At 47.5% G+C, this 27,947-nt stretch overlaps 9 protein-coding genes across 9 annotated transcripts; 6 read left to right on the forward strand and 3 right to left on the reverse strand.

Annotated features, from left to right (window-relative positions):
- Window positions 1–1,553: 1,553 nt before the first annotated feature.
- FSUBG_12707 (kinase) lies at window positions 1,554–3,101 on the reverse strand (the record flags this gene model as incomplete). Its single annotated transcript, XM_036677522.1, has 1 exon — window positions 1,554–3,101. One exon carries the CDS (start codon window positions 3,099–3,101, stop codon window positions 1,554–1,556), a length of 1,548 nt encoding a protein of 515 aa, XP_036531822.1.
- A 1,732-nt stretch (window positions 3,102–4,833) lies between these two features.
- On the forward strand, window positions 4,834–6,393 carry FSUBG_12708 (serine threonine kinase PRP4; the record flags this gene model as incomplete). Its single annotated transcript, XM_036677523.1, has 1 exon — window positions 4,834–6,393. The coding sequence occupies one exon, from the start codon at window positions 4,834–4,836 to the stop codon at window positions 6,391–6,393; it is 1,560 nt and encodes a 519-aa protein (XP_036531823.1).
- A 515-nt stretch (window positions 6,394–6,908) lies between these two features.
- FSUBG_12709 (cyclin pch1) lies at window positions 6,909–8,352 on the forward strand (the record flags this gene model as incomplete). The annotated part of the gene is made up of 2 exons (XM_036677524.1): window positions 6,909–7,376; window positions 7,489–8,352. The coding sequence occupies 2 exons, from the start codon at window positions 6,909–6,911 to the stop codon at window positions 8,350–8,352; spliced, it is 1,332 nt and encodes a 443-aa protein (XP_036531824.1).
- A 1,985-nt stretch (window positions 8,353–10,337) lies between these two features.
- FSUBG_12710 (Sm LSm8) lies at window positions 10,338–10,751 on the forward strand (the record flags this gene model as incomplete). Its single annotated transcript, XM_036677526.1, has 2 exons — window positions 10,338–10,502; window positions 10,557–10,751. 2 exons carry the CDS (start codon window positions 10,338–10,340, stop codon window positions 10,749–10,751), a joined length of 360 nt encoding a protein of 119 aa, XP_036531825.1.
- Window positions 10,752–11,001: 250 nt separating this feature from the next.
- Window positions 11,002–12,472, reverse strand: FSUBG_12711 (inosine-uridine preferring nucleoside hydrolase; the record flags this gene model as incomplete). The annotated part of the gene is made up of 3 exons (XM_036677527.1): window positions 11,002–12,220; window positions 12,279–12,381; window positions 12,433–12,472. 3 exons carry the CDS (start codon window positions 12,470–12,472, stop codon window positions 11,002–11,004), a joined length of 1,362 nt encoding a protein of 453 aa, XP_036531826.1.
- Window positions 12,473–14,566: 2,094 nt separating this feature from the next.
- On the forward strand, window positions 14,567–15,784 carry FSUBG_12712 (uncharacterized protein; the record flags this gene model as incomplete). Its single annotated transcript, XM_036677528.1, has 1 exon — window positions 14,567–15,784. The coding sequence occupies one exon, from the start codon at window positions 14,567–14,569 to the stop codon at window positions 15,782–15,784; it is 1,218 nt and encodes a 405-aa protein (XP_036531827.1).
- A 4,348-nt stretch (window positions 15,785–20,132) lies between these two features.
- FSUBG_12713 (signal peptide-containing protein) lies at window positions 20,133–21,359 on the forward strand (the record flags this gene model as incomplete). Its single annotated transcript, XM_036677529.1, has 1 exon — window positions 20,133–21,359. One exon carries the CDS (start codon window positions 20,133–20,135, stop codon window positions 21,357–21,359), a length of 1,227 nt encoding a protein of 408 aa, XP_036531828.1.
- Window positions 21,360–22,004: 645 nt separating this feature from the next.
- On the reverse strand, window positions 22,005–22,610 carry FSUBG_12714 (uncharacterized protein; the record flags this gene model as incomplete). Its single annotated transcript, XM_036677530.1, has 1 exon — window positions 22,005–22,610. The coding sequence occupies one exon, from the start codon at window positions 22,608–22,610 to the stop codon at window positions 22,005–22,007; it is 606 nt and encodes a 201-aa protein (XP_036531829.1).
- Window positions 22,611–22,949: 339 nt separating this feature from the next.
- FSUBG_12715 (rhomboid) lies at window positions 22,950–24,635 on the forward strand (the record flags this gene model as incomplete). Its single annotated transcript, XM_036677531.1, has 1 exon — window positions 22,950–24,635. The coding sequence occupies one exon, from the start codon at window positions 22,950–22,952 to the stop codon at window positions 24,633–24,635; it is 1,686 nt and encodes a 561-aa protein (XP_036531830.1).
- Between the last annotated feature and the right edge of the window lie 3,312 nt (window positions 24,636–27,947).

Raw genomic sequence — 27,947 nt, forward strand, 5'->3', positions numbered from 1 at the left:
GAAAGAAATGGCGGCCGACCCCTACAGGGGTATCTCCGCAGGTCAGATCTGGGCTGTCGGGAAGATTCTCTTCTTTGACTAGGCGCCCAAATCTGGTAAAAGATCTGATTATGCTTCTCTCTCGGGTAGATTGGTCAATCCGACATCAGACAGTCATCCCACGGCAGCAGCGTTATCCCACGTGGAGCACCGAGGTTTCAACGTGTGAATAGCCTCAGAGGTCCACGTCAGAGTCTACTACCATTGGCAGTATCGTATCTCGTTTGATGAGGTCGCCGCATAAACAATTCTCGGCCCACGGCTACCCCAAAAACGGGTACTATAACCAAGATTCAGCCCAATGACATTATCCCAATTTGCAACACGACGCTACAAGGGTCTGGAACTCTCCTCCAAGTCTGACGAGTAGCCTCGTGAATACGTCAGCTCTTCCAAACCAAAGCTTATTCTCTACTCTAATTCTCTCCGAGTACTCCGTAAGGCGATGGACCTTAATCTTTCCGTACTAGGATTGTTGGAGGTTTGATTATTCGATCATCACAAAGCAGCTTCGTCGATGATGCCAAGAAACGCTGATGCAGTCTGATAGTATCGTCTCAGTGAATGGCATGCAACAGTCTACGCCTCGTACATGATGATTGCGCGGCCCTCCATTTCATGTTGCAGATGCACTATAACGATTAGACCAAGTCGGGTCTAAGCCCTCATCGACCTTGCAATGCCTATTCATCATGTAGTCTGTCACTGTTATCGTGGTCTTGTGTGATGATCGAGCCGATCTTTAGTCTGTGACGCATTCGTTCAAGCTTGTAGATGTTGGTGTTGTAGCAGTTGTCACCCATCGATGCAACTTGTTCCTCCGATAAACTCATGAGTCTCTGAAGCCGGCACAGTGACTACCTACCTATTCCTAGGTACTAATTATACGGAGTAGTTAGGTAGTTGACGACGCGTCGGGTACCAATATAGCTGGCTCCTCAGACAAACCTGCTCAAGTGTCTCATCAATCTCACCCTTCTGCATATTATTCCCGATTATGTGAGATCATGTGCTTTTCTTCCGTCGTCGATTTCCCCGTCTGCCCGTCTCTTTGACTGACAACCCAATCATCACAACTGCATAACTCGTCCAAATACGAAGTCACAGTCGTGCTCTTACAGCACAATAAACACCAGCCTGGCAGCTCAGCCCCCGGCTAATCATAAGCTTCATAGCCCCAGTCCGTTATTTGTCACTTGCCCCGGCCGTTTGCACGTTTCGGGCAGTTATTAACATCCTGGTCCATGGCAAGGATCAAGTATAGAAACGAAAACTCTATTGAAGTCTACAGTTCGATCGGTAATACCAGACTGACTTAACAGATACTGCACTGCCTTCCAACGGCCATTGAGGCCCTGTCTTTGTTGTAGCTGCTCTTTCTGTATGCAATGCAAAAGACCGCACCAATCAATACACGCAAGCATCTTAAATGACACCAAAACCTCTCAATCAACTCCCCTTCCCTTGTCTTTATATTCTATAGTCACCATTTCTCTCCTCCTGACAATAATCAATCAGGTGTGGGCAAAAGCGGCGAATCGATCTTCATTCAACAGGCTTGAAGATGCAACAAAACTAAATCCTCCAAAGAGCTCATCCTTGGGAAGACTTCGAGGCCATGCCTCCTTGTTCGGTAGCACCGGGCTGATGGACAGCTCCGTAAACTCTGGGGCGAAGTTCTCGGCTAGCTCAGGGTCCGTGATCATGGGTTGAATTGGTGGCTCAAGCTCGCGCTCCGCCAGCTTCTTCCAGTCAATCTTGCGGAAGAACCGGTGTTTCTTCATCGTCACCAGATCCTTAGGCATCGCGGCACCGAGACGCTTGCTGGGGTCCTTGCGAAGAAGTCGGGTGAGTAGATCTTTGGCATCAGGGCTCAGGAAATAAGGGAGAACCAGCTTCTGCTTGACGATGTTGTCTTGGATCTTGGCGTGGTTTTGGCCACGGAAAGGCGGGTTTCCAGTCATCAGGTCGTATCCGAGGGCTCCAAATGACCACCAGTCGACTGCCTTTCCATACTTCTTTCCTAGTACCACCTCGGGCGCCATGTACTCGACAGTTCCCAGCATCGAGTTGCAGCTCTCGTTCTGGTCGACCGAGACCTTGGAAAGACCAAAGTCAGTCAGGAGAAGATGGCCTTCAGCGTCCAAAAGGCAGTTTTCCGGCTTGAGATCGCGGTAGACCACGCCTAGATCGTTATGAAGGTGAGAGATGGCTAGAAGCATCTCCGCCATGTAGAATGCGGCCACATCCTCCGAGAACATCTTTTCGGTGTTAAGATGGGTGAAGAGCTCACCGCCCTGTCCGTATTCAAGAATAAGGTATAGTTGCTCTTGATCTTGGAAGGCATAGAACAGCTTGACAACAAATGGATGTCTGTTGACGGACTCGAGAATCTGTCGCTCAGTCTTGGTCTGCTCAACGAGCTTCTTGTGGACGACAAGCGAGGCCTTTTTGAACTGCTTCTGGGCGTAGAGTCTCCCAGTCGCGCGTTGCTTGACGAGCAATACAGTACCATAGGTACCCTTGCCGAGACATCGTAGTTGTTCAAAGTCCTCCGATGTCATCTTACGGTTTGGCGCAAGGCCACCCTCTAGGGTTTCGAGATATCCACTACGCTCTCGAACACTCTCGCTAGCAAAATCGTGCTCGAGGTTAACCTCGTAACTAATAGAGCTGTCTGAAATCTCGCTACCAGCCTCGCTGCGAACATCCTCTCGACTGTGCGTACGGCTGATCATTTGCTTTCGAAACTCGAGCGCAAGACCCTGTTGACTTCCAGCACGACTCATGGAGTGGCATGGCGACCCTCCATCAAGGCTCAGAGGCTCCATCTGCATGCGCAGTTTGGCGATGCCCGACATGGCGGGCGAGGGATGGGCGCGGAAGGTAGGGCTGCAGTTGGCGCTCACGACATCATTGACCATGAGGTTTCGGCCGGGAGTCTTGCGCCGTGGAGTAGGGGCCTCGCTGTGTCCGTGGTCGGAGTCTTCGTCGCCCGAAGTAGCAGGTGTAGTCTGGAATCCGCGGACAGTAGTGACCGCGGCAGGAGCCTGGCTTATCATGGTGGGCGGTATTTAAAGTGGTAGCCTGGGAGTTGGGGAGTTGGGAACGGCACGGTTATGCTCTGATAACTACACCACGCAGCACTCGCCCAGCTCAGGCAGTGGACAAGTGCGGATAGTCGTGCTATTCAAGGGAATCCTCGTCGGCGCTCCGGATCTGCACGGGGCTGTGATTCGAAGTGACGCTCGATCTCGTAGAAGTTCGCGACACGCATCTGGTATCGGAAGAAAGAAGTACGGAAGACGGCAGACTTTGCTATATGCATTGGGCAGCGAATAGGTGTCGTGGGTATGTCGAACTGGTGTTCACCAAGTATGGTGTGAGGGAAAGAAGAGAGAGGGACTGGTCAAAGAACGGGTCCTTCTAGTATTAAATCAAGTAAGAAAAATAAAACAAGGATTTTTTGGTGGCCATAGCCCTGCGCCCATTTCAGCAGGTGCGCTGTAACTCCGCGATTTTTTAGGCTTTTTTTAGGCGGTCTTGCATTGGCTGTACATATGATTCAGCCCGCCTTGGTGTCGGCTGGGCCGTCGCCTGCCTTCAATAAAACCCCCTGTCTCCATAGCCCGAGCGTCCACTTGGAACGCGGGGAGGAATTAAAGGCTCGGGGGCCTACCTTAGGTACCTTAGGTAGGTAGCCGGCGGTTGTTACAAACCACCTAGGTACTAACCTACCACTCAAGTTTGCATATGTAAAAATAGCCCCTGGGACTAACACAACTCATGAAAGTCCAGGGGATGCACTCACTGCATCAATATTATCGAACCTGGCTGCTGGAATCCGGAATTCACTAGCTCGAGTTGAAGAAGACATGGACCGTGAGGCTTGAGAGTAAAAAACATTGTCGCATTAACCACAATTATATTTGCCCCTTTTTTTGTTTAATTTGTGGCTGTTGAGCAAGGACTTTTGTTGCTCCCTTGACTGACCCCGTGCTGTCAAACAGGAGGCGGCAAACAAACCTTGAACGTGACACTTTCTCATTCGTCTGCCAGATTCTGTTCTTCATGTCAGCATCACAAGGCATGAAAGATGATCGAGAGTCTTGAGACACTGACATCACCAATAACCTGACAGGTCTGGGCCATGCGGTGATTGATCCCGCAAAAAGCGAATGGATGGTCTTCGTTAAAGTTTTTAGCTTGTGATTCTTTGAGGGCCCATTTAAACATTGGATGCTAACTAACACCCAGCCAAGACCAGGGTGAGAAATATAGGACTTAGGCACCTTAGGTATGTTAGTACATGGTTTTTAACCCAATAACCCAACTATCTTTAGAAGCGAATAACATATTAGAGGTATCAGGAAACATGTGATACTGTATAATAGTCCGAGGGCTTTTTGTTCACTCATTCGTTGGTTCTTTTGATAGTGACTTTCCCTTTTTCAAATACATTTTGACATAAATACTATAGGTACCTAACTCCCAGGTTGATGTCGGCCCAGGTCATCGTCGGCCACCGGCGAAATAAACTGCCGACACAATACGAGGCTTCAAGGTCGCGTCTGGGAAATTTCACATCTACCAATCCAAGAGCGCGCGCAAAACAGCAAGGCTGCAACCATAGCATCAGCCCTCGACTGACTAGATTCGATATCTTCAATATCAACAGTCGAAAAAGAAAAAGAAAAAACTTATACACAACGACAACCATTGTCAAACTCTCCACTGCTCGTGCACAAGCGAAGCTATCATCTATCTACCTGCGTTTGGTCATCTCCAGCCAAGATGATGCACCCATCGCGGCAGGCGTATGTCGAAGACACCGAGCCCCAAGGAATCGCATTGGAAGATGTCCCCGATGACCATGACTACGATATTCCAATGGGCGGAACAGGTGTTCCATCTGAAAAGGCTTCCGCAATCCTCAGCCAATTTAATCGCAAACGCCTAGCAGCAACGATAGCAGTCCCTACCGATGATACTCGAGTCCGTGCAAAGCTTCGGGAGATGGGCGAACCGGTCACTTTATTCGGAGAGGCACTTGTTGATCGTCGGGATAGATTACGGGAACTTCTTACCATCCAGGCAGAGATGACAGGGTTGGAAAATGGTGACATTACGATGGAGGACGCTGGAGACCAGGATCAAGAGGAGGAGCAGGAGGAGGAATTCTACTCAAGAGGTGGACCTGAACTTCTACAGGCGCGGTTAAAGCTTGCTGAATACTCTCTGCCACGAGCCAAGAAGAGGGTTCAATTTCAGAAAGCTGAATCTACGATCCCTCTACGCACCCAAGTCAAGTTCCGCAAACAGGTCAAGGAGAGATTACAAGCATTCGAACTCCAGGGCAGTCAGACGGTTGGTGAACGTCATGTCAGCATGACTCGCATATCTCCCAACGGCGAGTTGGTCGCTGTAGGCAACTGGGGTGGGCAAGTCAAGCTGGTCGAAATACCAGGCTTGAACCAAAAGACAACCTTCCGAGGCCACACCAACAAGATTAGCGGCTTATCTTGGTTTCCCGGATCTACCCTACCAGAACACAACGTTTCGCCCGACGTCGTCAACCTTGCGTCAGGCGGTGCCGAGGGCTCAATTCACTTATGGTCTCTGAATCAAGATACTCCTCTATCCACGCTCGAAGGACACTCACAGCGAGTATGCCGTATCGAGTTCCACCCCTCTGGACGTTATCTGGCCTCTGCTTCTGAGGATACTTCGTGGCGTCTCTGGGATGTCGAAACAACCGCAGAGGTCCTCCTCCAAGAAGGTCACTCAAGGGGTGTCTACGCTGTCAGTTTCAACACTGACGGATCCTTACTCGCAAGTGCTGGTCTGGACAGCATAGGTAGAATCTGGGACTTGCGTTCCGGACGTACCGTCATGATCCTAGATGGACATCTTGACGGTCACATAAAACCCATTCATGCACTGGACTGGAGTTCTGATGGACACAGGGTACTATCTGGCTCAGCTGATGGTTGGATCAAGTGTTGGGATGTTCGAAAGGTGCAAAGGACAGGCGGTATTGGTGCGCACACCAGTGCTGTCTCTGATATGCGTTGGTTTAAAGGTCTCGACGACCCTCTCACTGGTGTTCCACCTGGTCTTGATGACAAGGGTGCACAGCTACCTAAAAAGTCGGGCACGTTCTTCGTATCAAGCGGCTTTGATAAAAATGTCAAGATCTTCTCGGCAGACGACTGGACACTGGTGCAGACGCTCAGCGGCCACACAGGCCCAGTTGCCAGCGTCGACTATAGCAGGGACGGCAAGTGGATTGTCAGTGGAGGCCATGATCGCACAGTCAAACTATGGGGTCGCAATGATGGCGATGGAGTCTAATGTCAGGGCATGCATCATTGACAAAGAATAGATCTGGGTAGAATGAGACAAACAAAAGCTACTATGAGATACCCCAAAAATTCATAATAATAGGTAGCCAGACTAAATAAAAAGCGAAGAATGAACAACAAAGCAATCACCAATAGTCCAACAATCATCATCCAAAACGGGCCTTTTCTCATTCATCCATCCAAAGTGGGGAGTTGGTTTCTATTGTTTCATCCGTTGAGTTGGGTGTTACTATCACCCACTGGAGGATCATGTGTCCACCCTCCTGTGTTGTGATTAGATAACGCTACCCGAATTCGGTTCTAGTTTGTTGCCCCTGCTGTCAAACGCCAACTTCCTTAGTAGATCAGGTTCCTTGCAGCGCCGACTAACTTGGACTACGCATCACTTTCAACTTCGCATCTACGTGCCTTAATCACTGGTACCCCTTTCTCAAACCCACGCAACCCGAGCCATTTTCTTATCAGCGCTACAAGTATCGTTATCCCGATTCAAGACCACCGGCCATGGCGAGTATCGATCGCTATAGGCCTCCCAGAGAAGGGTATCAACCCCCGACCCTACCCGCAAACCCTCGACCTGAGCGCGATTCGAGATCACGATCTCCCCGGCGCCGCGATGCCGTTCCTCCAGCAGTACCAACTCCTCCGCAGCACTCGACACGAACATCTCCCCCCCGACCACAAGCCCGACAACCCCAAGAATCACCAGCCCGATCCGGTGCGCAAACTCCGGTAGCTGTTCTCAACCAATGGAACTTTACGTCGGACGAAGTGCGAAGTACACCTAGCATAGTCGAGGGTCTTTCGCCGGCTGAAGAGAGGATGCGCAGGGCTAAGGGCGTCAACTTCATCTACCAGGCGGGCGTCATGTTGGATCTACCTCAGATTACGCTTTGGGTAGCTGGAGTGTTCTTCCATCGGTTCTTCATGCGCTGCCACATGGTCCAAGAAAAGGGTGGAATTCATCATTACGTGAGTTCTTCCACCTGATCTTACAATTCCAATGCCCCTCTGGAGCAGTGGAAGACTGTTCTTGACTGAGCAGTACGCAATTCTTTTCTATGTGCTAACTTCTGCAATCAAGAACATCGCAGCAACGGCCCTCTTTCTAGCCAACAAAACCGAAGAGAACTGCCGCAAGACAAAGGACATCATTATCGCCGTAGCCAAGGTTGCACAAAAGAACACAAAGCTCGTTATTGATGAGCAGAGCAAAGAGTACTGGCGATGGCGGGACAGCATTCTCACATACGAAGAGGTCATGCTAGAGCAACTCACTTTTGATCTGATGGTTGACAACCCCTACCACCACTTATTCAAGTTGCTCGATCAGCTTGGAATAGTTCATAACAAGAATCTACGGCAAGCGGCCTGGGCTTTTTGCAATGATGCTTGCCTTACATCGATCCCTCTGTTGATAGGACCTCGAGATGTTGCCATCAGCGCCATCTTCTTTGCGAGCATATATGCGAACCAGCAAATTGAAGACATCAATGGCGAGCCCTGGTGGAAGCTCCTCAAGGGTGACGAGGCTCTTTGTTCTCATGCTATCGAGGTGATGCGCCAGTTTTACACGGAGAATCCGCTTAGAAAGCAGAACCCGTCGCTGCCATCACCAGCATTCCATCTCGAGAACACCAGAAAACGGGGTGATACTCTATTGAGCCAGCCAGACACATTGTCGTCAACGACCGGTACCCCCTTGGAGGTTGACCGGGCGAGTCGCAGCCCCGGTGCAAACTCTAGAGTCAACGGTGCTGCTCAGGATGGTGAAGGGCGATACCATGAGAGAGATGAGGGTTCTCAGCCTCGGCATGACGAGAACGGAAGACCTCCCAGGTCACCACTCAAGCGAAGAGAGCCTGACGATGGCGAGGAACAGAGCGACAGAGCGGAGAAACGAGCTAAAGTCTCAGAAGATGAAGAAGGAGAACTAGTTGAAGACTGATACCAGGGTTGCGGTTCGTATGCAACACAATACAACAATACACTATCTGTAGAGTACGGGACAAAGAGGCGTTACAGGTTTCCTTGAGTTCGTGAGAAACACCCGCTTGCGTGAGAAGGTTGATGGGTATTTACGCATAACAAAGGCTGGATCTGGTTGAGCAGGTAAGCATTCGGGAGGATACTCAGGATATGGCGTTTGGGTGTAGGTGGTAGACGTGCCCTACTACTGTAAGTACTTAGTTTTAGCTCATGATCGAGGATATATCCCAGAGGAAGTTCTTAGACAGCGGCAGACAACGCCAATTCAAGTACAAAATTGAAAAGAAATCGTGTATATTGCCTCGTGCTTGTGGCTAAGTAGAGCACTTGTGTCTTATGTATGTATTATTGTGTGCTCTTGCAGATATCCTAGGGATCGAGAACCGAGTGGTCGTGGTGGTGTTGGTATATTGAATTGGTCATTACTTCCCTTTTCCAACTTATCACGAATCTCTTTATTTATTTACTCTGTATACGTTATTATCTGGTTCATTCCAGTGCATTTTTTCATTTATGTTATTATTATTATGGAAGTAAATGTAAAATAAAACTTCTTGCGGACTACACCATTCGGAGACGCCAACAACCCCGAAGCTCCTGATAGTTACCTTCCAATTCTCTTCCTCAGGTTGAACCCATTGTTTCAACGTTCCCGTGCACGTAGCTGCCTCAGTCATTTCTCGTCCCCGACCCAAGTGCTCGCTTTGCTGCCTGCGCTGCACTGAATAAACTGAACGGAGAACCTCAGGCTTCCGCAGAAGTTCTGCCAATCTGCTCCACTCACCGCCTTTAGCCTCCTCTATAAATTCTCGTCGCATCCCGTTCAAGCTTCGCTTTTTTCTTTTCCTTTTCTCTTTAGCTCTCTTTGCCTTTTGGCTTAGATCAAGTGTAGTATCTGTTCTTTTCAGTTTAATCTCTGAAAGATGTCTAAGGACATCAATCGTGATTATTCCTATTTTTGGCTTTCGGACAGTTTCCTCTGTGCTTGCACATGATTCTGTCCACAGTGTCCCTGGTATTACACTGCCTCCAGGTGACGCGAACACTACATGGGCTCGGTTTTCATTGCTTGCTCGGGCTTGTCCTGGGTAGTGAAGAAGACACTTTGTGCGTGACGCTAGAATAAACGAGACAGACGCTGCTATATACGGTGTTTCTGATCCTCCCGTACACTAGAAAGGCAGTGTGTTGGAAAAGATATTGCGCAAATGGTATTTCTCTGTTGGTAAGGAGTGGCTCCGCTGGTGAACGATGGTCCCGTGCTCTTTAATATCCATCTTGCTTACCTATGTATAGAAGCAGTACTTAAGTGCTGGATGCCATCATCTGAAGGTTTCATTTAGTGTCGACTCTCGTTTGTAGCGTTTCGTGATGCGAACAAATGTAACAGGGGTTAGTTCAGTATTGAGTACCATATGTTCCCCGTTACTAAATAAGCGTGCTGTTGACCTGTGATCTTGCTTGTGCTGCGGTTTTCTACGAGCTTTGTATTCGTCGCTTTCTACACGGCTTCCTAAGGTACCCAGGATAGAGGTTGCTACCTTACTCCCATGAAATCCAAAGTGTGCTTGTTCCTCGGAAGTAAAGTGGTGCTCAAATCGGCCAAGTTAGATTGGACAGTAATAGAGAGACGCACAGAGTAACATCAGGCATCAAAAACGATAACAAACACCACATATCCATCGCCAATGCCCAGCATCACAACTTTGTCGTGTGCTTTGGTGGTAGAAGCAGTCCCGATTAGGTCTAGTGCATATACTCTGGAAGCTCCTCCAAAAAGTCCACCACAGACGCCCACGTTGACTGCCGAAACAGCTTCAACGGATACCCACTGAACGAGTCCAGCAATTCCCTTCAACGCACTTCGACCTCTATAACTAGCCAATATTCTTTAATACCACATTCAGAATCCTGGCACGATATCGCTGAGGAGATTCAGACGTCATGGCTACACTCGGTGGATATCTCAACAGTACGACAACCTTCCCAGGCTCTACTACCAACCTCACCAGCTTGCTAATACAGATCGCAGAGAAAGTCCTGATTGTGACAGCCGACTCGCGTATTCTTGTCGGAACTCTAGCAGCATGCGACCAAACAACCAATCTAGTGAGTGCCCTCCTACTTATCTTGACCATACAAACGCTCACGGCATGTGCTTAGGTCTTGAACAACGCCGTGGAACGAATTATCCGAACGCCCGACGATCCTGAGCCTTCCGCTCAAGTGCCTTTAGGTCTATACCTCGTCCGTGGCGACAACGTATGCTCAATCGGCCTCGTAGATGAGGCGCTCGACGACAGCATCAACTGGACAGAAGTCAAGGGTTCAGCAATCGGCGGTATAAAGCACGTATAGACTACACTTTCCAAATATCGTAAAGCGGTCCGTACTACGACATTTTCTCTCGTGTTATTCTGTTTGGGGTACAGCATCCACGGCTGGAGGTTTGGGAGGCTTCTTTCCCACGGCATCGATAGGATCACAAGGCGTTCGAGTTCAGGGAGTTTAGACAATTCATCTTGGCCTTCGCCACGGTATATGCTTTCAACAATTGGAGATGATTCATTTGATTATTTAAGCTGACGCAAGATCGACAACCTGGACTCTATCCAAAGATGCGCTGCATGAGCACTTCCTTGAAGATGTCATGTCCAGGAGAGTCGATCACACGGTTGAGACGGTTACCCTTGAGAACACTCAGCCAACCATGGTCGTCGCCAGGGACCTCATCGAGAGTCAAGATATGGGGGTCCTCATTGGGGTTTTCTGAGAGGGCGACTGCGGCTTCGGCAGGCTTCTTTCTGAATCTACGATCAACGACATGCATTCCATGTGTCCATTGACCGCTGGTCTCCACACGTATGTCCTCCAGTTTCTCGGGTGTCTTCCACTTGGGATCGTCTCGGGTCAGCATATACCATACCGTCAGGGGGTCGTGCAACGAAAGACCGGGCTCGTTTTCATCCCCCTCCATATCCTCGATCTTGCTGAAGGATTTTGTGACAAAGTGTGACACCCACCGAGCAAGTGGGCTGCCAGCTTCGACGTGAGGCTGGATGTTCTCCTTGAAGTAGTTCTTGCCAATCAAGTGAGGGGTAGTAATATCGAGGGGGCAAAGTGTGAGCTTAAGCTGGCGGGAAAGTTTGTCCGGGTAAGCTTTCAAAGTTGAAAGCTCCTGGGGAATAGTCGGCATCGTGGAGCTCGGCTTGGGGGACGTGAGTGCGTAAACCCGAGCAGCAGCGACAGCATCGGCGTAGCAGTTGAATTCAGCCACGGGAGTACAATTTCCCTCGACATTTACAGCACCGCCCATGACGACAAGCTCCTTCACACGAAGGAAAGTCTCGGGGTCTTCTGCGGCTGCTAAGGCAACATTGGTAAGAGGACCAACTGCGAGGATGGAGACAGTATCCACGGGGTTCTCTTTAAGGATCCGGAGAATCTCATGGTGAGAGGGCGCCTTGGATGGCGTGAAGAAAGGAGAATAGTCTTCTGCTTCGTTGGCGCCATCACTGAAGATGCCTTTCCAGGTTTCAGCGGGAGACAAATCAGGATGAGCCTCATGAACATTATGCAAGCCATCGATACCGTCTACAGACATCCACGTATCAGTAAAGGAAACGAACGGGTTATCAGAGCAGCTACTGAACTTACGGAAGTAATCCGCCATCAGCTCCTCGTCGCAAAGGGGATGGTCAGGGCCAACAGCCACGATGGGCTTGTTTGCCTGCATGGCTCCAAAGCCTTCGGGTTTGCCAGTGGACTTCCTCCACTCAAGTTCTTTCCCAAGCACGTGGAAGAGAGAAACAACGTTTCGGAGACAGCTGAGAGGATCTTTAGTGTTGGTTCATGATATTGAATATAATTGAAAAGTGTATTTACCTTTGGAGGGGGACATTGCCGTACGTGACGGACACCATAAGAACCTCAAGCTCCTCCGGTTTGGCACTGAGTGCAAGAAGTAGAGCTAGGACATCATCGACGCCTTGACATATTAGACCTCAGGTACTCCAGCCTCAAATAACATGACAGTTACCTGGATCTGTATCGATAATGATCTTCTGCTTGGGAGCCATTCTCGAATTTGGAGGATATGTCCAGAAAACCCAGTGGCGACTTAGATGAGGAACTCAAGCTTGTTGAACAGGTCTAGAAAAGTATAAATGCGGAGGAATCTAAGCAGCCTTGGGTTTATTCTCACAGTCCTGTAGCCCAGGAATCGACTTCTTTACGTGCAGCTTAAAATTGAAACCTTGCAGGTTGAGAACAGGAAGATCAGAGTTCTTGTTCACACATGTTAACTTATGCCGATGAGCGTTTCCCCTCCTTCGGTTTTGGGCAGGTGGGCAGGTGGGGTGTAGTGTTAGTTGCTGAGATAAGCTTTTCATAAGAACTATTGGTTGTTCCATTGAGCGAGATATAAATGGGCATTAGGTACTTCTATTGGTTTCCTGTCGCACTTGCACGATAGGTAGTATATGAAATCGCCGTTCATAAACGGATGTCAGAGTTGAAATACTTGCGAGATCCGAGCCTGACGCAGGGTAGTGCAGTTTGAGTTGCAGATGACATGAAGTACGGAGTATGTGCAACCTAAAAATCACTCCGACAGCCAATCAAGTAACCCCAACGCAAGAGTTTAAGGCTTCAGGGATAACATAAAGAAATCCCGATATACCCTCCAAGCAATTATCAGTGACTCATCTCACGATTGACCTGTCCTCCCAGCTACGTATGTCAGACCAATGAAGAATATCTGCTTTCCTTGATTAATCATATGCTTCCCTTGATATTTGAAGGGCAGCCTCCCAGAGCATATGATTCACACGTTGACCAACAATATGTACATATACTCGGAAGCTGGTACTGCGACTTTAACAAGGGCTTTCGTAGATTTTCGATTTGTAGCACACTGTAATTAACTGTTTATCATCTAGCAAAGTTCATGCCTTGTGATGAAACATCTCACTGGAATCGAGGATCGAAGCAGGCCTTTAGTGGTAATGAGCCAATTCCAGGCCCAACATTAGTACATTCGCAAAGACACTCGAACCCCTGGTTTAAGTTGTAATGGGCGAACTCCGCTATTATATCCATGAATACCTGAGGTAGGTGGTAGGCAGTCTTCGTCTCATCAGCCTCAGCCAGCCAAAGCAGGAAGTTGGTTGGAAGGAGCGAATTCAGCAGAGTCTGATGTAGGTATAGGTAAGTACCTAGACTTCTAGTCCATTCTCCTTTTCAACACCGGACGACGTCTCCCGTCCCCTTCGGCTGCTTTTCCCCAGCAAAACTTGACGGATAAATCACAAACGTCCCAAGGTATAGGTAGCCATATCCTCCTGTATAGGTACTTTGTGTAACACGGGCAGTTGCTGACTATTGAAAGTCTCTCCGTAAAAGTACCTACAGTGGCTGCATCAGTTTCGATCCAAATCTCTCCAGTCAAAGTACCTCGTCACCATAATCCGCCCACGGGCTACTTTTTCTCCACCCCGAAACCCCAAGCTCCCCACTGCCTTGGTGTCGGGTGCTTTCTGTCCAAACATTGCTCTACCTCCCCTGCTCCCCTGCTCCCCTGCAGTCGGAACCAATTCACTCAATCCCGCGACCGTTCCTCGCCTCAGGTAGCCCAAAAACGACTGGTTGACTTGACTTCAAGCCACCTGGTGTCTTCTCCTTCTGTGTGATTTGCGCCAGACTCATCAATCTTCTTCTGAACCGGCTTCCGTCATTTCTCACCCCTTTCCTCATCTATTCACATTATCAACCTTTCAGTTTCCCTCTCTTTTATCTCCCCCTAACTCTTCGCCACGACTATCGACGCTCTCACGGCGCAGCGATTCGCTGGCTCATTGCTTAGGACAATCTGGCCTTATAATTGCGACAGCTTAGCTGCCCCTACCTACCTACCTGGCTCACACTCACAACCGCGCTTTGTCCACAACTTCTTTTTGTACACAGCTGTTGCTTCCACCTGCTTTGGCTCATTAGACCAAGAGGCCAACTGTCGTTAACCGATAGAGGTGCTCGAGTTCCCACGTCTGTTTCGCTTAATTTGGGATACAACCACGATCTTCATCCCGAAGCTCGAAACGAATCTCGAGGCAACTTCGCTCAACCTTGCACCCCCTACAATACGACACTCAATACACCATATCACAGCGGATAAAATGAGCTACCTCTACACCGTTGCAAGCTACGCCCTGGTCATTGCCGTTTGCTGCGTCGCCTACCGGCGGCTATCTCGAGGCCAGAAGGCTGGAAATCAAACACGGGCTCAGATCAAGCCGGCCAAGAGCTCGCAGACGGAGACTCGCAAGGAGGACCGCAAGAAGAAGCAGCGCCAGGAGGCCTTCGCATCAGAGGCACAGGAGGCTTCCAAGAAACCCAAGGCTGAATCGGAGACCAGTGCTTGGACGAGTAGTGCGAAGGACAAAGACGACAAAGTCGACAATCGCGAATTTGCCCGACAATTGGCAAAGGCCAAGGAGGGCACCAAGTTTGCTGCCAAATCTGATGCTGGTAAAAAGCGAGAGAAGTCTGTCAAACAATCCCGCGCCAACAAGGTGGCCAGCGCCGCCGAGGAGAAGGAGTCGGCCCCGTCATCCACCACTGGTGCCGACGGCGATGATGACCAGTCTCCTGTAACCTCACCTGAGGTCGGTCCCGCAGTCGCAGTCGCAGGCGATGTTTCCGACATGCTCGAGACCGCTCCCGCTCGCCCAACAATTCTTCGTCTGACCGACACTGAGCCCAAAAAGCAGAACAAGAAGACCCCCAAGGTGGAGGCTCCTGCTGAGACCAAGAAGCAGCGCCAGAACCGTAAGAAGGCCGAGGCGGCCAAGGCTGCTCGTGAGGAATCCGAGAAGGAGCGAAAGGTTCTCGAGGAGAAGCAACGCCGCGCCGCTCGCATTGCTGAGGGACGTGCTGCTAAGGACGGCTCCCAATTCACTGCTACCCAGAGCAAGTCATCCGCTTGGAAGGAGGGAGCTCCCAAGGCCCCCGAGGCTGCCCCTGCCCAGACGAATGGCTTTCATCAGCCGCTCGACACATATGAGGAAGCCCCCGCTTCTGCAGTCAATGCTCCCAAGAGCACCGGCCGCAAGTGGATGGAGTCTCTACCTTCTGAAGAGGAGCAGATCCAGCTCCTCCAGAACGATGATGACTGGAGCACTGTCAAGACCAAGTCCAAGAAGGGTGCTAAGAATGCCACTTCAGCTGGATCTGGCGACGAGGCTGCGGCCCGCCCCGCCGTCCAGCCCAAGCAACCCACCGGGCCTAACAAGGCTTCCCAGCCTTCTCAGTCATTTGGATCTTTCTCGGCATTGACTACTAAGGGCGATGCTGCTGAGGAAGAGGAGGAGGAGGAAGAAGAATGGGATGTCTAAGAAGAACAGGTCCCAGATGGGGGCATCGCATGTCTTTGAGGCATGCCATTACACTTTCCTTGTCACTTGTCTGTAACTTGACTATTTCTTTTTCCATCAACGAAATTCTGCCACAATTTGGATCAAGAGGCAGTCTGCCCTCCGAACATGTGCCAAGACGTTGGTGGAGTGCGACAGCACAAGCGTTTGCGGTCGGGAGTTCAGGGTTAATGGTCAAATTTTCGACGAGGCGAGGCTGGCCATTCCAGAGGTAGCCGTTGAAAGAAAACGTCGACGGACACAGTTCACATTCATGGACAAAAAGCAAGGGTTCACGTTGGCCGTGGGAAAAGAAAAGCCCGCGGCTGGTGACTGCATTGGTGAATAATGCAAGGCCAGTATTTGGAGGAAGATTGAGCAGTGTATTGATAGTCGATTCGATTGTTTGCGACAGTTTGTAGGTCCAGATAAGAAGCAAAATAAAGCATACTTAATTAGCCACGACTAAAGTACTTGAAATGGTGTCTATAGGTAAGGTAGATTGGGTCAAGTTCACGTGCTCCCTTGAACTCTCCGCGATCTCTGGGAGTATCCCTTGTTGGAAGTTGAGGTGAGGTAAACTGTTAAGTTCAGGAAATTAGTATGCATGCGTTGAATCTTACTCAAGTAGCTAAGTCACAACATGTCTAGTAGGTACGAGTCGTGACCTGAGGAATGTGGAATGCAAGGCGCTTCTTGAATAAGAGAAGTTCAAGGTAAGGGATTGAGTCTAGATTCAATAGCTTGTATCAAGTCCAGCTTAGGTACCCTAGCCAATGGCAGTGAGAATGACGAATGACAACCTTCAACACAAACATGTCTTTTTCTGATTTCACGAATGCTCTATTTTGTTCACCGCTTCATGCGGCCCATGGCATGTTACGGCGTGCAGCGTGCATATTGAGGACTACATAGTGCCTGAGGGTGTAAGAAGACTTGTGACATTAAAATGAGGTATTAAAAATACTTAATCTAAGATCCTCTCTATATATACTAAATTATACTAAGTCTACCCAAGTCTACCTAAGGCTTTTTTTCACATAGGATAGAGGTCCTAAGTTTTATTGCATCCCCTTGATAGGTTAGTAGGTACATTGTGGGATGGGCAGTGGAATGACCAGGGGCTAAGTTTAGTAGTTACAGGGCACGCCAGACCGGGCCGTTGTATCTTACCTGCAGATACCTAGTCTGTATCATATACTTTGTAGTCTGTAAGCGAGCATATTCCTGTACCTATGTTATGGTGCTCAGTGTGGTGAGAGACTTGGGGTGTGAATCGACTCACGTCGTGATAGGTCTGCTATGATCGTGTTCGGAGACGCCAAGCCGGGTGGAGAGGGGGAAAACGCAAGAATTGGGCCGAAGAGAGAGGAAGAGGATGAGGGGGCCGAGCCGGAAGACGGAAGCGGGAAGCGGGGGTATGAGGTGCAGTTGCGGGATGAGGAAGCAAGCTAACTTTGCCTAGCTACCTATCCATGACGAAAGACAAGAGAATACGCTGGAAGAACCGGCAACTTTGGGACATTTTGAGTTATTTACGTGGCAGACCTTATTGACCATCAGGCGTTTCCTTACTTGGCGGGATCGGACAACGTAAGGGAGGCAATTAATTACATTTCGCTTGATTATATGCTCGAACTACCTAGCTCAGTACTTAGGAAGTTTATAAGGGTATGCAACAAAGATATTGTATACATAGATCTGCTCTTAGTTTAGTGCAGCACCACTGTAGGTATTGACAAGGATAACCGAGTCTCAAGACTCAAGTGAGAGAGTTGCTATCTAGCCTCGAGACTGATGTGAATTTCGCGGTCAAGAACCCAAGACGTCACGAATTAATTTAGTCAATAAGCTCTACGAGCCTACAGTACGGTACTACACAGTACGTATGCTACTGGCTACGTTGCTCGGTGCAAAAGTTAGAGCATGGCGTAGCTTGTTTTTACCGCGCAACGGACGGTGGCTTGGCTGGCGGTCGAGAGTTTCGTGCGTTGCTTCAAGTTGTCAGCTAAAACAAACAAATGGGAGATCCCGTCTGAGACCGGATGTTACATTGGGACTTTTCTAGACTAATTATGATGGACAATGATGGCACCAGAGAGGTAATGTAGCATCGGCAAGAGATTGATTGGGCTTGTGGTAAAGCAATTCTGCTCAGTCTGCTGGACCTGGTGTCACGATTCGGCCCTCAACTTGATACATAGTAGATATTACCAGTCCAAGCCATCGATGCTGATGCCGAGAACAACTCCTCTCTCTGAATTCCCCAATCATTTCAACAGCCCAACCCCCCCTGCACTGAAGAAGTCTCAGATGGTCCAGGCCGCTACACCCGCTCGCTCGATCCATCCATGCCCATACGGATAGTCGGATACTGTCTGCACCCATGCCTGTCCATTCTATGGTACCCCACCCAGCTCCGACCAAGCGGGGGATTACCTAGCAGTGGAGGACAGCAAGGCCTGGACTCTTGGTACCTGGATCATTGGTGGACTTGAGCACATGTTGGAGGTCCCTTGTGTCTTTGCCCCCCTGCACGTTCTGTGGTGATCCATGTGGTATTTGATGAGATGGGTGCGCCTCTTTTTTTTATTTTGTCTCCTTGATAGAGAAACAGAAACAACTGGAAATCCAACACGGTAAATGGCTTTATCCCGAAGACCTTGATCAATGCATTGGGCTGGCTTATTGTGCACGGCAATGTTCTTCTGACCCTGGTTGAGTAGCATGTCGTCTTGGCTCGGCTGACTCTGCCAATGCAACTGCTCTCCATTTCCCCTGGATCTTTAATTAGTTACCTGCCTACCCCCCATTATCGTCAACCAAATCCTTGACTTTTACCGCAAAGAACTGTAGCGTGCTGCAGCTAAACCCAGGCTACCTACGGATCTATTCATCTGCATACATACATACGACGACTAGCCTGCGCCATTTCCAGCTGTCGTCGACTTTGTATCCGTCCGTATTATCGTACCTCGTTTGTCGTCGGTGTAGGACTTGGTTACTATAGCACCTCTTTAGTCCATCCCATCACCGCCGCCACCCTAAAAGAACGCTCGTCTCTTGGCCTGTCCTCCCACCAACCTACTCATTTATTATCCGATCCCGTATGGACTTGACTTGACCTGACCTGACGGGCCGCGACAGCAGCAGTCGTCATAAACCCTGCGTTACCCACAAATATATGAGATTGGGAATCTTCCTTCCTAGCTCTGGCTCCATCAGACCGTATCTTCTCTGGTCGTTCATATCTCGTTATCTCGTTATACGGTCGACCCATTCCGTTTTCCATCTCAGCCTCTTTACTAACCCGCACTATCATCTCTGCCCTGCCCATTGAGTGCCCTGTGCAAACCCCTACCTACCTAGGGAGACAAAAACCCAGTTACCACCCCGTTTTATCTACAGTGTCTAGTGCCCGCCGCAACTCTCTGTGAAACGTCGTCTCGCACCCCTTTATCACCCACGATACCCTTGGTCGTCGGTCGATCACTCTCCTAAAGCAGAGACACAAAGGGAAAGGGAACGAGCCCCAGGCCTAGCTGTCACTTGTTTTGGTTGACAGAATTGTGTTCTCATTCTCTCACATTCCTGTCCTTCAACTTTTAGGACCAAAGGGGTCCTTTTCAAGGGGGGATTCGTTAGTCAAGTTTGCGTCTGTCTCTCACTCACTCACTGGGATCGGCAGAACACTAGAGCAATCAATAAGCCCCAAACAGCCAACGTCTCCGGTCGCTCAGGAACGCCTCTTACGAACTTAACCTCCAACGACCGGCCCCTTCGGTTTCAGCTTTACGGCCAACTTCAAGCAAAGACGAAGCGTTTCTGCTTTTACATACCTACATTCTTTGCTATTTGGCCATTGTGTTGCGCTACGTTGCGCTCTATTCCCCTTTGCGCCCAGTTCTGGCCACTGCTGGCGTTGGCCTAGTCAGTACAGGCGCAGCGCCTCTTTCGCCCAAAAAAAGAACGACCACCATCTATCACGTCAAGTCCAATCTCATTTACACCGCAGTCCTCACCCTCATCAATTCTTGCTTTCAGCCTTACTCGTTTTCCGTCTCAATTCAGCTGTCCATCCTTCGGCTTCGGCATCGACATCCTCTTCAGCTTCGACTATCAATCTGCTCATTCTTGGGCTGGGCCCCTTTCTCTCCGCTCCCTTGCTTTATGTCTCCGTGTCTTTTGGTGTAGCAATTGTTCTCCTCTGTCCTTCGTTCTCTTCATATAACCGTGCTCGTTGTTTCATACGCATCATCCCAATTGAAAGCCGGCCAAGCGAAGCGACTCTTATGCCCGGTACACTGTATACAAAGCGACGACCACCAACATGTCTCTTCCCGTCGCAATTCAATCCGCCGTCTTCTATATTCTTGCCTGTACACCATGCGCCCAAGTTCGACATCGACAAAAGGTTCGCGAGCAGTCTCGGAGGGAGCGCGAGGAAAAGGCCAAGGTAGTGGGCGAGCAACCTGATGTGTACCAACATCCCTCACCGTTTAGCACAAACCCGTATTGGCAAGAGGAGATTAGCATGGGACCATCTTTACCACAAAAGAAATCTGCCAGCAAGAATTCTAGTCAGCGTGGCCTCACAAGTCAGGGCGGAGAGAGCAGTGCATTCAGCGTATCCGAGCAGACACATCAAGGAGGGAGCCGCATCAACTTTGGCGCTAGCAATTCCGTCATCGCGGCAGACGACAACCTCTCCGACGACTGGAACCGGCGGCATGGATACCAGCGAGAGGACGAGGAGCTATGGGGTCAATGGGGCGGCCAAAAGTTTAAGGACGCCATATCAAAAGCACGAGATTCTGCCGGTCGATTAATCGAGTCTACACTCGGACTAGAGAAGGAGGTAACAGAACAGCAACGGCACGACTTTTACTTTCCGAAGAATCCTCCCATCAACGAGTACCACCCTCCCGTCGTCAGCAGCAAGGTTCCTTCGCGAAATGCCCACCAATGGATGCTACAGCCTCCGCCTCCGGCCAAGGTCATGGAAGGCAAGGTGCCTGTTAGCCGGGCTGGAAGCTCAGGGAGCAAATCGAGCGGCAGGACATTGGTTGGAGAAGATATGCAACTTGGTCGACTTGTTCACGAGAAGCTTGTTATGGAGAAGCTGAAGAAGGAAAACAGCAATCCTACCGAAACCGAGCTCATCGAATCCCTCTTCCTCAACCGTACTAGCCGGTCTCTCTCTGTCCATCGAACTCGAAGCCTTTCATTCGACACATCAGACGACTCGCTCGATAGTGGCTTCGCCAAGCGAAAGACACGCCTTCGACCGGTTGCCGCACCGCCAGGATACGATTCTTCTGATGATTCAGATTCAGACGCGCCCATTCCATTCTCGCAAAGTACCATGAACCTGGGAACCCGCCGAACACCCTCGAGTGCGGGACATGCCGCACAACGACCAAAGCTTGAGACCATCATGAGCACAAGGTCCGCGACTGCCACCCGAATGTCCTCAAAGCGATCCAAGCGACAAAAGTCCACTCGATCCAAGAGGCTTTCAGGTGCTGCCTCCCCTGTTGGTGACGACACTGACTGAGTCGGATTCGAGTGAAACAAACGCTCAAGCCACATCGCATAAGATACGGCAACCCCCACGTCCTCATTATCTCTTCAAGACCGTTTCACCCTGCCACCTAACTCATTGCGGTCTTGTCTCTTCCCTGTTTCACATGTCTTGACATCCTTTAGCATTGTTATCTTCACCGTCTTCTCCAGTACATTGTTTCAGCACAGGTTTCTCTTGTTTATAAGCATTTATATGGGACTGGTTTTGGTTTAGCATTGGGCGGCATAGCACTTGGGCGTTGGAGCAGGTTACATGATTCATCTTTTCTTTGTCTTGGTTTTTGAAGCACCAAATGGCCGGCGATGCGTGCTTTCAAACTGTCGAATGACGTACAAATAACACTGCGGCTTCACTACGCAGCCTTAAAAGCAGAAGTCCTCAGCAAGACACCAGCTGAGATCGGAAAATAGCAAAATTGGTTTTAAAAAAAAGGGCCCTCCCTTGTCTGTGAACTGTGACCTAGTCAAGGCCGAACCGATTCTGACTATTCCGCATGATCGAACGATTATGCACATCGGTGTTCTAGGTATCGGGTATTGTGCCGTAATTTCCTTCCATCTACCAAACGCCGGCTATGCTGTAGTCTTTTTCTTGTGTTTCTTTCGCCTCCCAAACTCAAAGGTGCATGCCTCCTTCATCGTCATCCGTGCCTAGGTCTCGCATTCGCTCCTCTAGAGCCCTTCGGAGCTGCTCGTCGCTCAAACTTCCACCCTCTGGTCGACCGGCCTGGCGATCCACCTGTACCTCGCCGTTTCGAATTGTTCCTGTTTGAAAAGTCCCATCGTTCCATGCATTGTGTCGATTCTCGTTGCCAGATGTCGCGGTACCAGCTTGAGTGTCTCCATTGACAGCAGCCGCGTCTTCATCGTTCTTACTAGTTGTCTCATCCCGGTTCTGGAATTCCGTCCAGCTAAGTCCACGTTCTTCCACCTCTGCACGAATCAGAGAAACGCGCTCAGCCATACGATCAATGACTTGTTCGTTCTCGCGAATAGCATCGATACAGTCCTGGTCAGGCCCTGAGGATTCACCGGATGGTGTGGACTCTGTGCCCTCTGCAAATGGCTTGAGCTGGTCGTTGGAGTACTGTAGGTGGGCGATCGAATTGCGGATTTCAAGGATTTTGAGGTGTAACATGCCGACCGAGAGGTCCTTGAGGGCGGCGGCGAACCGCGCGGGGGCGATCGGTGTGGTATCGGCGGATGTGGACGTGGAAGACATGATCGAATATGACGAGAGCCGCGTGAAGAGGTATAGTTGGGGATGGGTATGATGTGTAATCGGGAGCTTGAAGGGGACCGCGGGGCAGTTGAATGCAATGGTGGGGTTCAGGCTAGGAGGTAGGTACTAAAGGTCCTGCGTAGTGGCGGTACGTACCTCAAAGTTGATGATCCTTGACATGCTGTGACCAAAATTATCGGCCTCATGCGTCCAAGATTAATTCATGCACTAAGAGACACCATCAATCCATCGACTGTTCCCCTCGCCGTGGCTGCTGTGGTTTTATTCGAGCCGGTGGCTCTCCAGGGCGCATCTTGCGCATTCAATCATTCATTCACAATGAGTCTATTCGCCTGCCCCAATTCTTCGAGAATGCTGCTGAGGTCTGCTCTCCAAAGAGCAGTATCAAAAGCATCGGCCTCTGCGGCCCAGCCGTTTGCGGCAACCAGATGGATTTCAAGCTGTGCGTCAAGGAATCGAAGTGGCCTTCTACCGCCGTCCACCAGTTGTCGAAGTACACTTTTCAGGAACAACAATAACTCATACGAGACCCGACGAACGATATTCTTCGATAAGACGATCCGAAACTATGAGGACTTGCCGAGAGACTACCGAGACCAGGTCGGCCTTCAATTCGGAAGCAAGGACCTAACCGATGCAGAGGTTGTGAAAGCGTTCGGAAGGGGCATCAATCCGAAAAGAGCTAACCAACTGCTGCGAATCCTCCACGGACGTCGGGTTGCTGGCACTCTCGACGATCCAGCTTTTTCGGTCCATACATCCTCATACACCAAGACTCAGATTGCCAAGGGTCTCGAGTACCTACGAAAGTCGGTGAAGGTTGATGAAGTGCTGAACGCGGGCCTCCGAGCTGAGGATGAGCTTGCACAACTCGAAGCGGAGAAGGAAGCAGCCAAGAAGGCGAAGCAAGCTTCAAAGAAGAACAAGGACGAGGCCGAAACCGAAACCGCAGAGCCATCCGTTCCAGTTTATAAACCAGACCCGGTCTATGGCCACAGCAAACTTGACGAACTCCGAGCTCAGAATGTCGCTAAGCGGAAGGCGAAGGAAGCCCTCGAGGCAGAAGCACGAAAGGCAGCGGAGGCGAGAGGGGAGGTAAACTCTGGCACTCTGGCTACTCTCGACCACAATGCAGAGAGACAGATCGCTAACCCCAAAATTGCCGAATACTATAAGAAGGCACAGTCTGATCTAGAAGCTCCTGTAGAACTCAAGACCTGGGAGCGGGTTCTTCCCTCCGCTACTCTCGTCGTTCTCGTCATTGGCTTCCTAGCTGCTGTAAGCACTGTTTATGAAGAGCCCGCTCCCCGGTACCGAGTCTTTCCCGATATCTCCACTGCTCATGCGACGCTGGGAGCCATTGTTGCTGTCAATGTGCTTGTCTGGGCAGCATGGAAGGCCCCTCCTCTGTGGAGGTTACTCAACCGCTACATGATCATCGCTGTCGGTGCTGTTAAGCCAGTTTCCATGTTCATTGCACCCTTCTCTCACCAGTATTTTAGCCACTTGCTCATGAACATGGTTCCCCTCTTTCTTGTTGGATCCGCACTACATGAGGATATTGGCCGAGCCAATTTACTTACCCTCTATGTGGGCTGCGGTGCGGTCGGCTTTGTGGGCAGTGTGGCTACATATGCTATGCGAGGGATGCTAGGCGTTACAACTTTGGGCGCTTCAGCAGCAACGCTGGGTGTTTGCGCCGCATATTTCTGGGAGCATCGTCTTGATGGCTATAGATTCTTTGGGTTACCCCAAGACGGTGTGCCGGGCATCATTTTCCTGGCGCTCATATGTGTTCCTCAACTTGCTGCCTTTGGTAAGACGGTCAAGTTGAAGATTGACATCGCATCGCATTTGTGCGGTATTTTGAGCGGTATTCTCGGTATGGAGCTGATTAACCGAACAAGAAGTGAGCGGGAGAAAAAGACGATCGACGTGGCTGGTACTCCCGTCCGAGCTGCACGATTGCCTCGACCTGATGAGTCGGTTGAGGGATCTAACTAAGACGAGATGAATTGTACGTTAATGTACTATATTGTTTTTGCTTATTTGACACCGAACTGAATCTCTGCTTATAATATTTGGCAATGATGTGGAATACCGTATTGTGTCACTTCGTGATATAAGATCTATATCTTCCTTGGGTACCGAGGTCGTCGATTTATGCGCGCCAAGTTAAAGCAAGGATATGGCGCTTATCGCGCCTAGTACTTCTGCATGGAAACGTGCCGTCCCCACTTGTGGATGTTGGTGGGGTTTAAGGCACAGGTCCAAGTGGATGGTCCCTCCAGCAACCGACAAAGGATTGAATTGTGCTCAATCTTAACTCATAAACGGATTTAGGTAACGCTGCCTAAGTGTAAGGGCCCCAGGGGAGGAAAGAAAACTCAGGAACTTGATCCTCAATCATGAAAAGACTTGGTTAAATTAGTATAAGCTTAGGATATCTTTGCTAAGTTTATTAACATTCTATATCATAAAAGTCTGATATTTTCTTGCTCCCTGAGGGGCCTGCAATCAGTCTGTTTTGGTATCTCCCGCCTTCATTTGATTGGTGTGCGTTGGAAGCCCCAATGCCCTACAACAGCACATGCAATTACTGTTTGCTTTAGTTAGTTGCTTGTAATGGATTGCATGGTGGCCTTTATTTGGTCAGCTACACGCGATTTCGGCAAACTGGGTTACCTGATGACAACCATATCGAAACAATTCGTCATACACTTACCCTCTCAAGCCCAGCTGAGGCCCACGAGAATTTCCGTGAATCGCGAGGTACGAGATACTGACGGGCTTCAGACTGGCTTATACGGAGATTATACAGTATGTCGTTGGATATCTTAGCATCACACCATGACCGAAACCCCCAGGAACTGACCCGAGATCTTATAATGGAGAAACACATAGATTTAGCCTTCATACATTTGCAGTCAGAGATACTGTGAATACAGCTATTGAAACAGTTTCGTGAGAAAGCCGCTATTTGCGTCACAACTAGTCTGAATTGCATATGGTGGTCGATTTCGACGTGAGTGGCAGACAGTGGCGCAAATTACATGCATACAGAGAAACGCTTTAGCCGATTTCGGAAATTACTATACTCGTGGATCTGACTAAAAGGGAGCCCTACTTAAAGAGTAGGCAGCAAAATTATAGGATAAGGGCAAAATCGTAAGATAAGCCTTTACCTTGCCTAGTTGCAATTTTATAATTTTTACTACCTTAAACTAAAGATTTTAATAATATTTCTAAGTATTATCTAGTTAAATTATATACCTAAAGATATTTTCTTTACTAGACTTTTAAAATAAGTAATTCTTATAATTTTAGTCTTACTATAATAGCTATATATATAATCCTAATCTTATAATTTTACTACTATAATACTAAGTATAAGCCTTTTATAATCTGTATTACTACTAAGAGATATAAAGCTTTAAAGATTTCTATTAGTTATTATCTTAAGTTAATAAAGCTATTTAAAAAGCCTGCTTTTAGTAATAATAGTATTAGCTACCTAAGGAATCTTAATAAGGCTAAGGAGTATACTATAGTTATATATATTATTTAGCTTAAAAAAGCAGGTTTTTTTTATAATTAGTAACTTATTAAAAAAGCAGTAAATAAGCTAAGGGTATTATAAATGCCTCTAGCAGGCCCTGTTAGTAATAGCTAGTATAAGAGATTTCTTTAAGATAATCTGTAGCTTAAGAAGAAGAAGTTAGTTTAAGCTTTTAACTATAAATAAGCAGGATTTAAAGCTAGAAATATCTCTAATCTTAAGAAATTCTATACTAACCTTAATATAGTTATAAATAAAAGAAAAATTAAAGCCTTATAAATATTTAATGCTAATAAATACAGTATATAGATTAGTACTATTTATAAGTAGCTTAAGGTTATTATTATAAAGAAAATACTTAATATTAAATATAAGGTTATTTTCTTCTTTAATAAGGAATTAACTACGCTTTTTAAATATATAAATATAGCTAGATATAAGTAATCTTTAGACTTTAGGCTATATCTTAATATATTTTTTAGTTATAATACTAGCGCTAATAGTATTTAAAATATAGCTAATAGAATCTTAAGAGGTTAATAGCTTAGGTAAAGCTATTTGCTTTACTTGCTTTAAGAGTAGCTTTTCTAATACTAAGATCTTAATAGATTAAATATAGCATTTTAACTATAACTCCTTTAACTATACTATAAAGGCACAGGCAAAAGGCATTATATTTAAAGATTAGTTTAGCTATAATAAATTTATAAAAGATCTTAATATACCTAACTTTATTTAAAAGCAGCTATATTTTAAGTAGTTTAAAAAGTAGTAAATTTAAAAACTTTTTATAATTAATAGCTTTATAGGAAAAACCTTTATTAAGTTTATAAATTACTACCTTTACTTTAATATTAAGATTTTTATTTTTCTTTCTTATTTTATATATCTTACGTAGCTGCTAGATATTAGAGTATTTTAGCTATTAAAGAATTTACATTAGAAATATCTTTAGCAGTATTTTTATAAAGGATTTCTTAATTTTTAATGCTTTAATCTTATTAAGAAGCTTGGTAAGATTCTTAAAGATAGCTTTACTGTTTATAATATTATAAATAGCTTTAAAAAAAGCAGAATATTTTCTATAAATAGCGCAGAGGTTATTTATAAAGTTAAGAAGAAAAATAAGTCTCTCCTTGCCCTTATAAATCCTACTTTTTCTTTATTTCTTTTAAAAGAAGCTTACTTTAAAGATACTTATAAAGTTATTTATTATCTTAAGTATAACTATTATAATAGCTTTTTATTACTAACTTATTAGGCTTTTAGTATTTTAGAAGATATTATCTATAATACTATTATCTAAAATAGTATATTAAAAAAGCTACTTCTTAACTACTAATAATATATTATAGCTTTAGCTAAGAAAAGAAATAAAAGGAAGAAGGTAATACTATTAGGGAAATATATTAATAGTATTATAGTTAAGTAAATCTAAGAAAGTCTAAATACCTTAACTAAGAAGGATAAGAAGGATAAGCTTTATTACTAATACTGTAATATTAAGGAATTATATAAAGCTAAAGAAAGTTACTTAAAGAAGAAATAGAAAAAGAACTATAAGTATAATATAAATAATAATAAAAAGCCTATTTATATTAGCTTTAAGCGTTAGAAAAAATAAAAAGGATTAGATATAAAGGATAAGATTATCTTTATACTGCCTTTATTATAAGAACCCTTACTATTTCCTTAAGATAACTTCTTTTATAATATAAGCAAATTAGTATAGTAAAAGCGCTTCTTTAAGTAACTTT

Source organism: Fusarium subglutinans (assembly GCF_013396075.1).
Source record: "Fusarium subglutinans strain NRRL 66333 chromosome Unknown NRRL66333_c0000284, whole genome shotgun sequence".
Taxonomy (NCBI): Eukaryota; Fungi; Ascomycota; class Sordariomycetes; order Hypocreales; family Nectriaceae; genus Fusarium; species Fusarium subglutinans.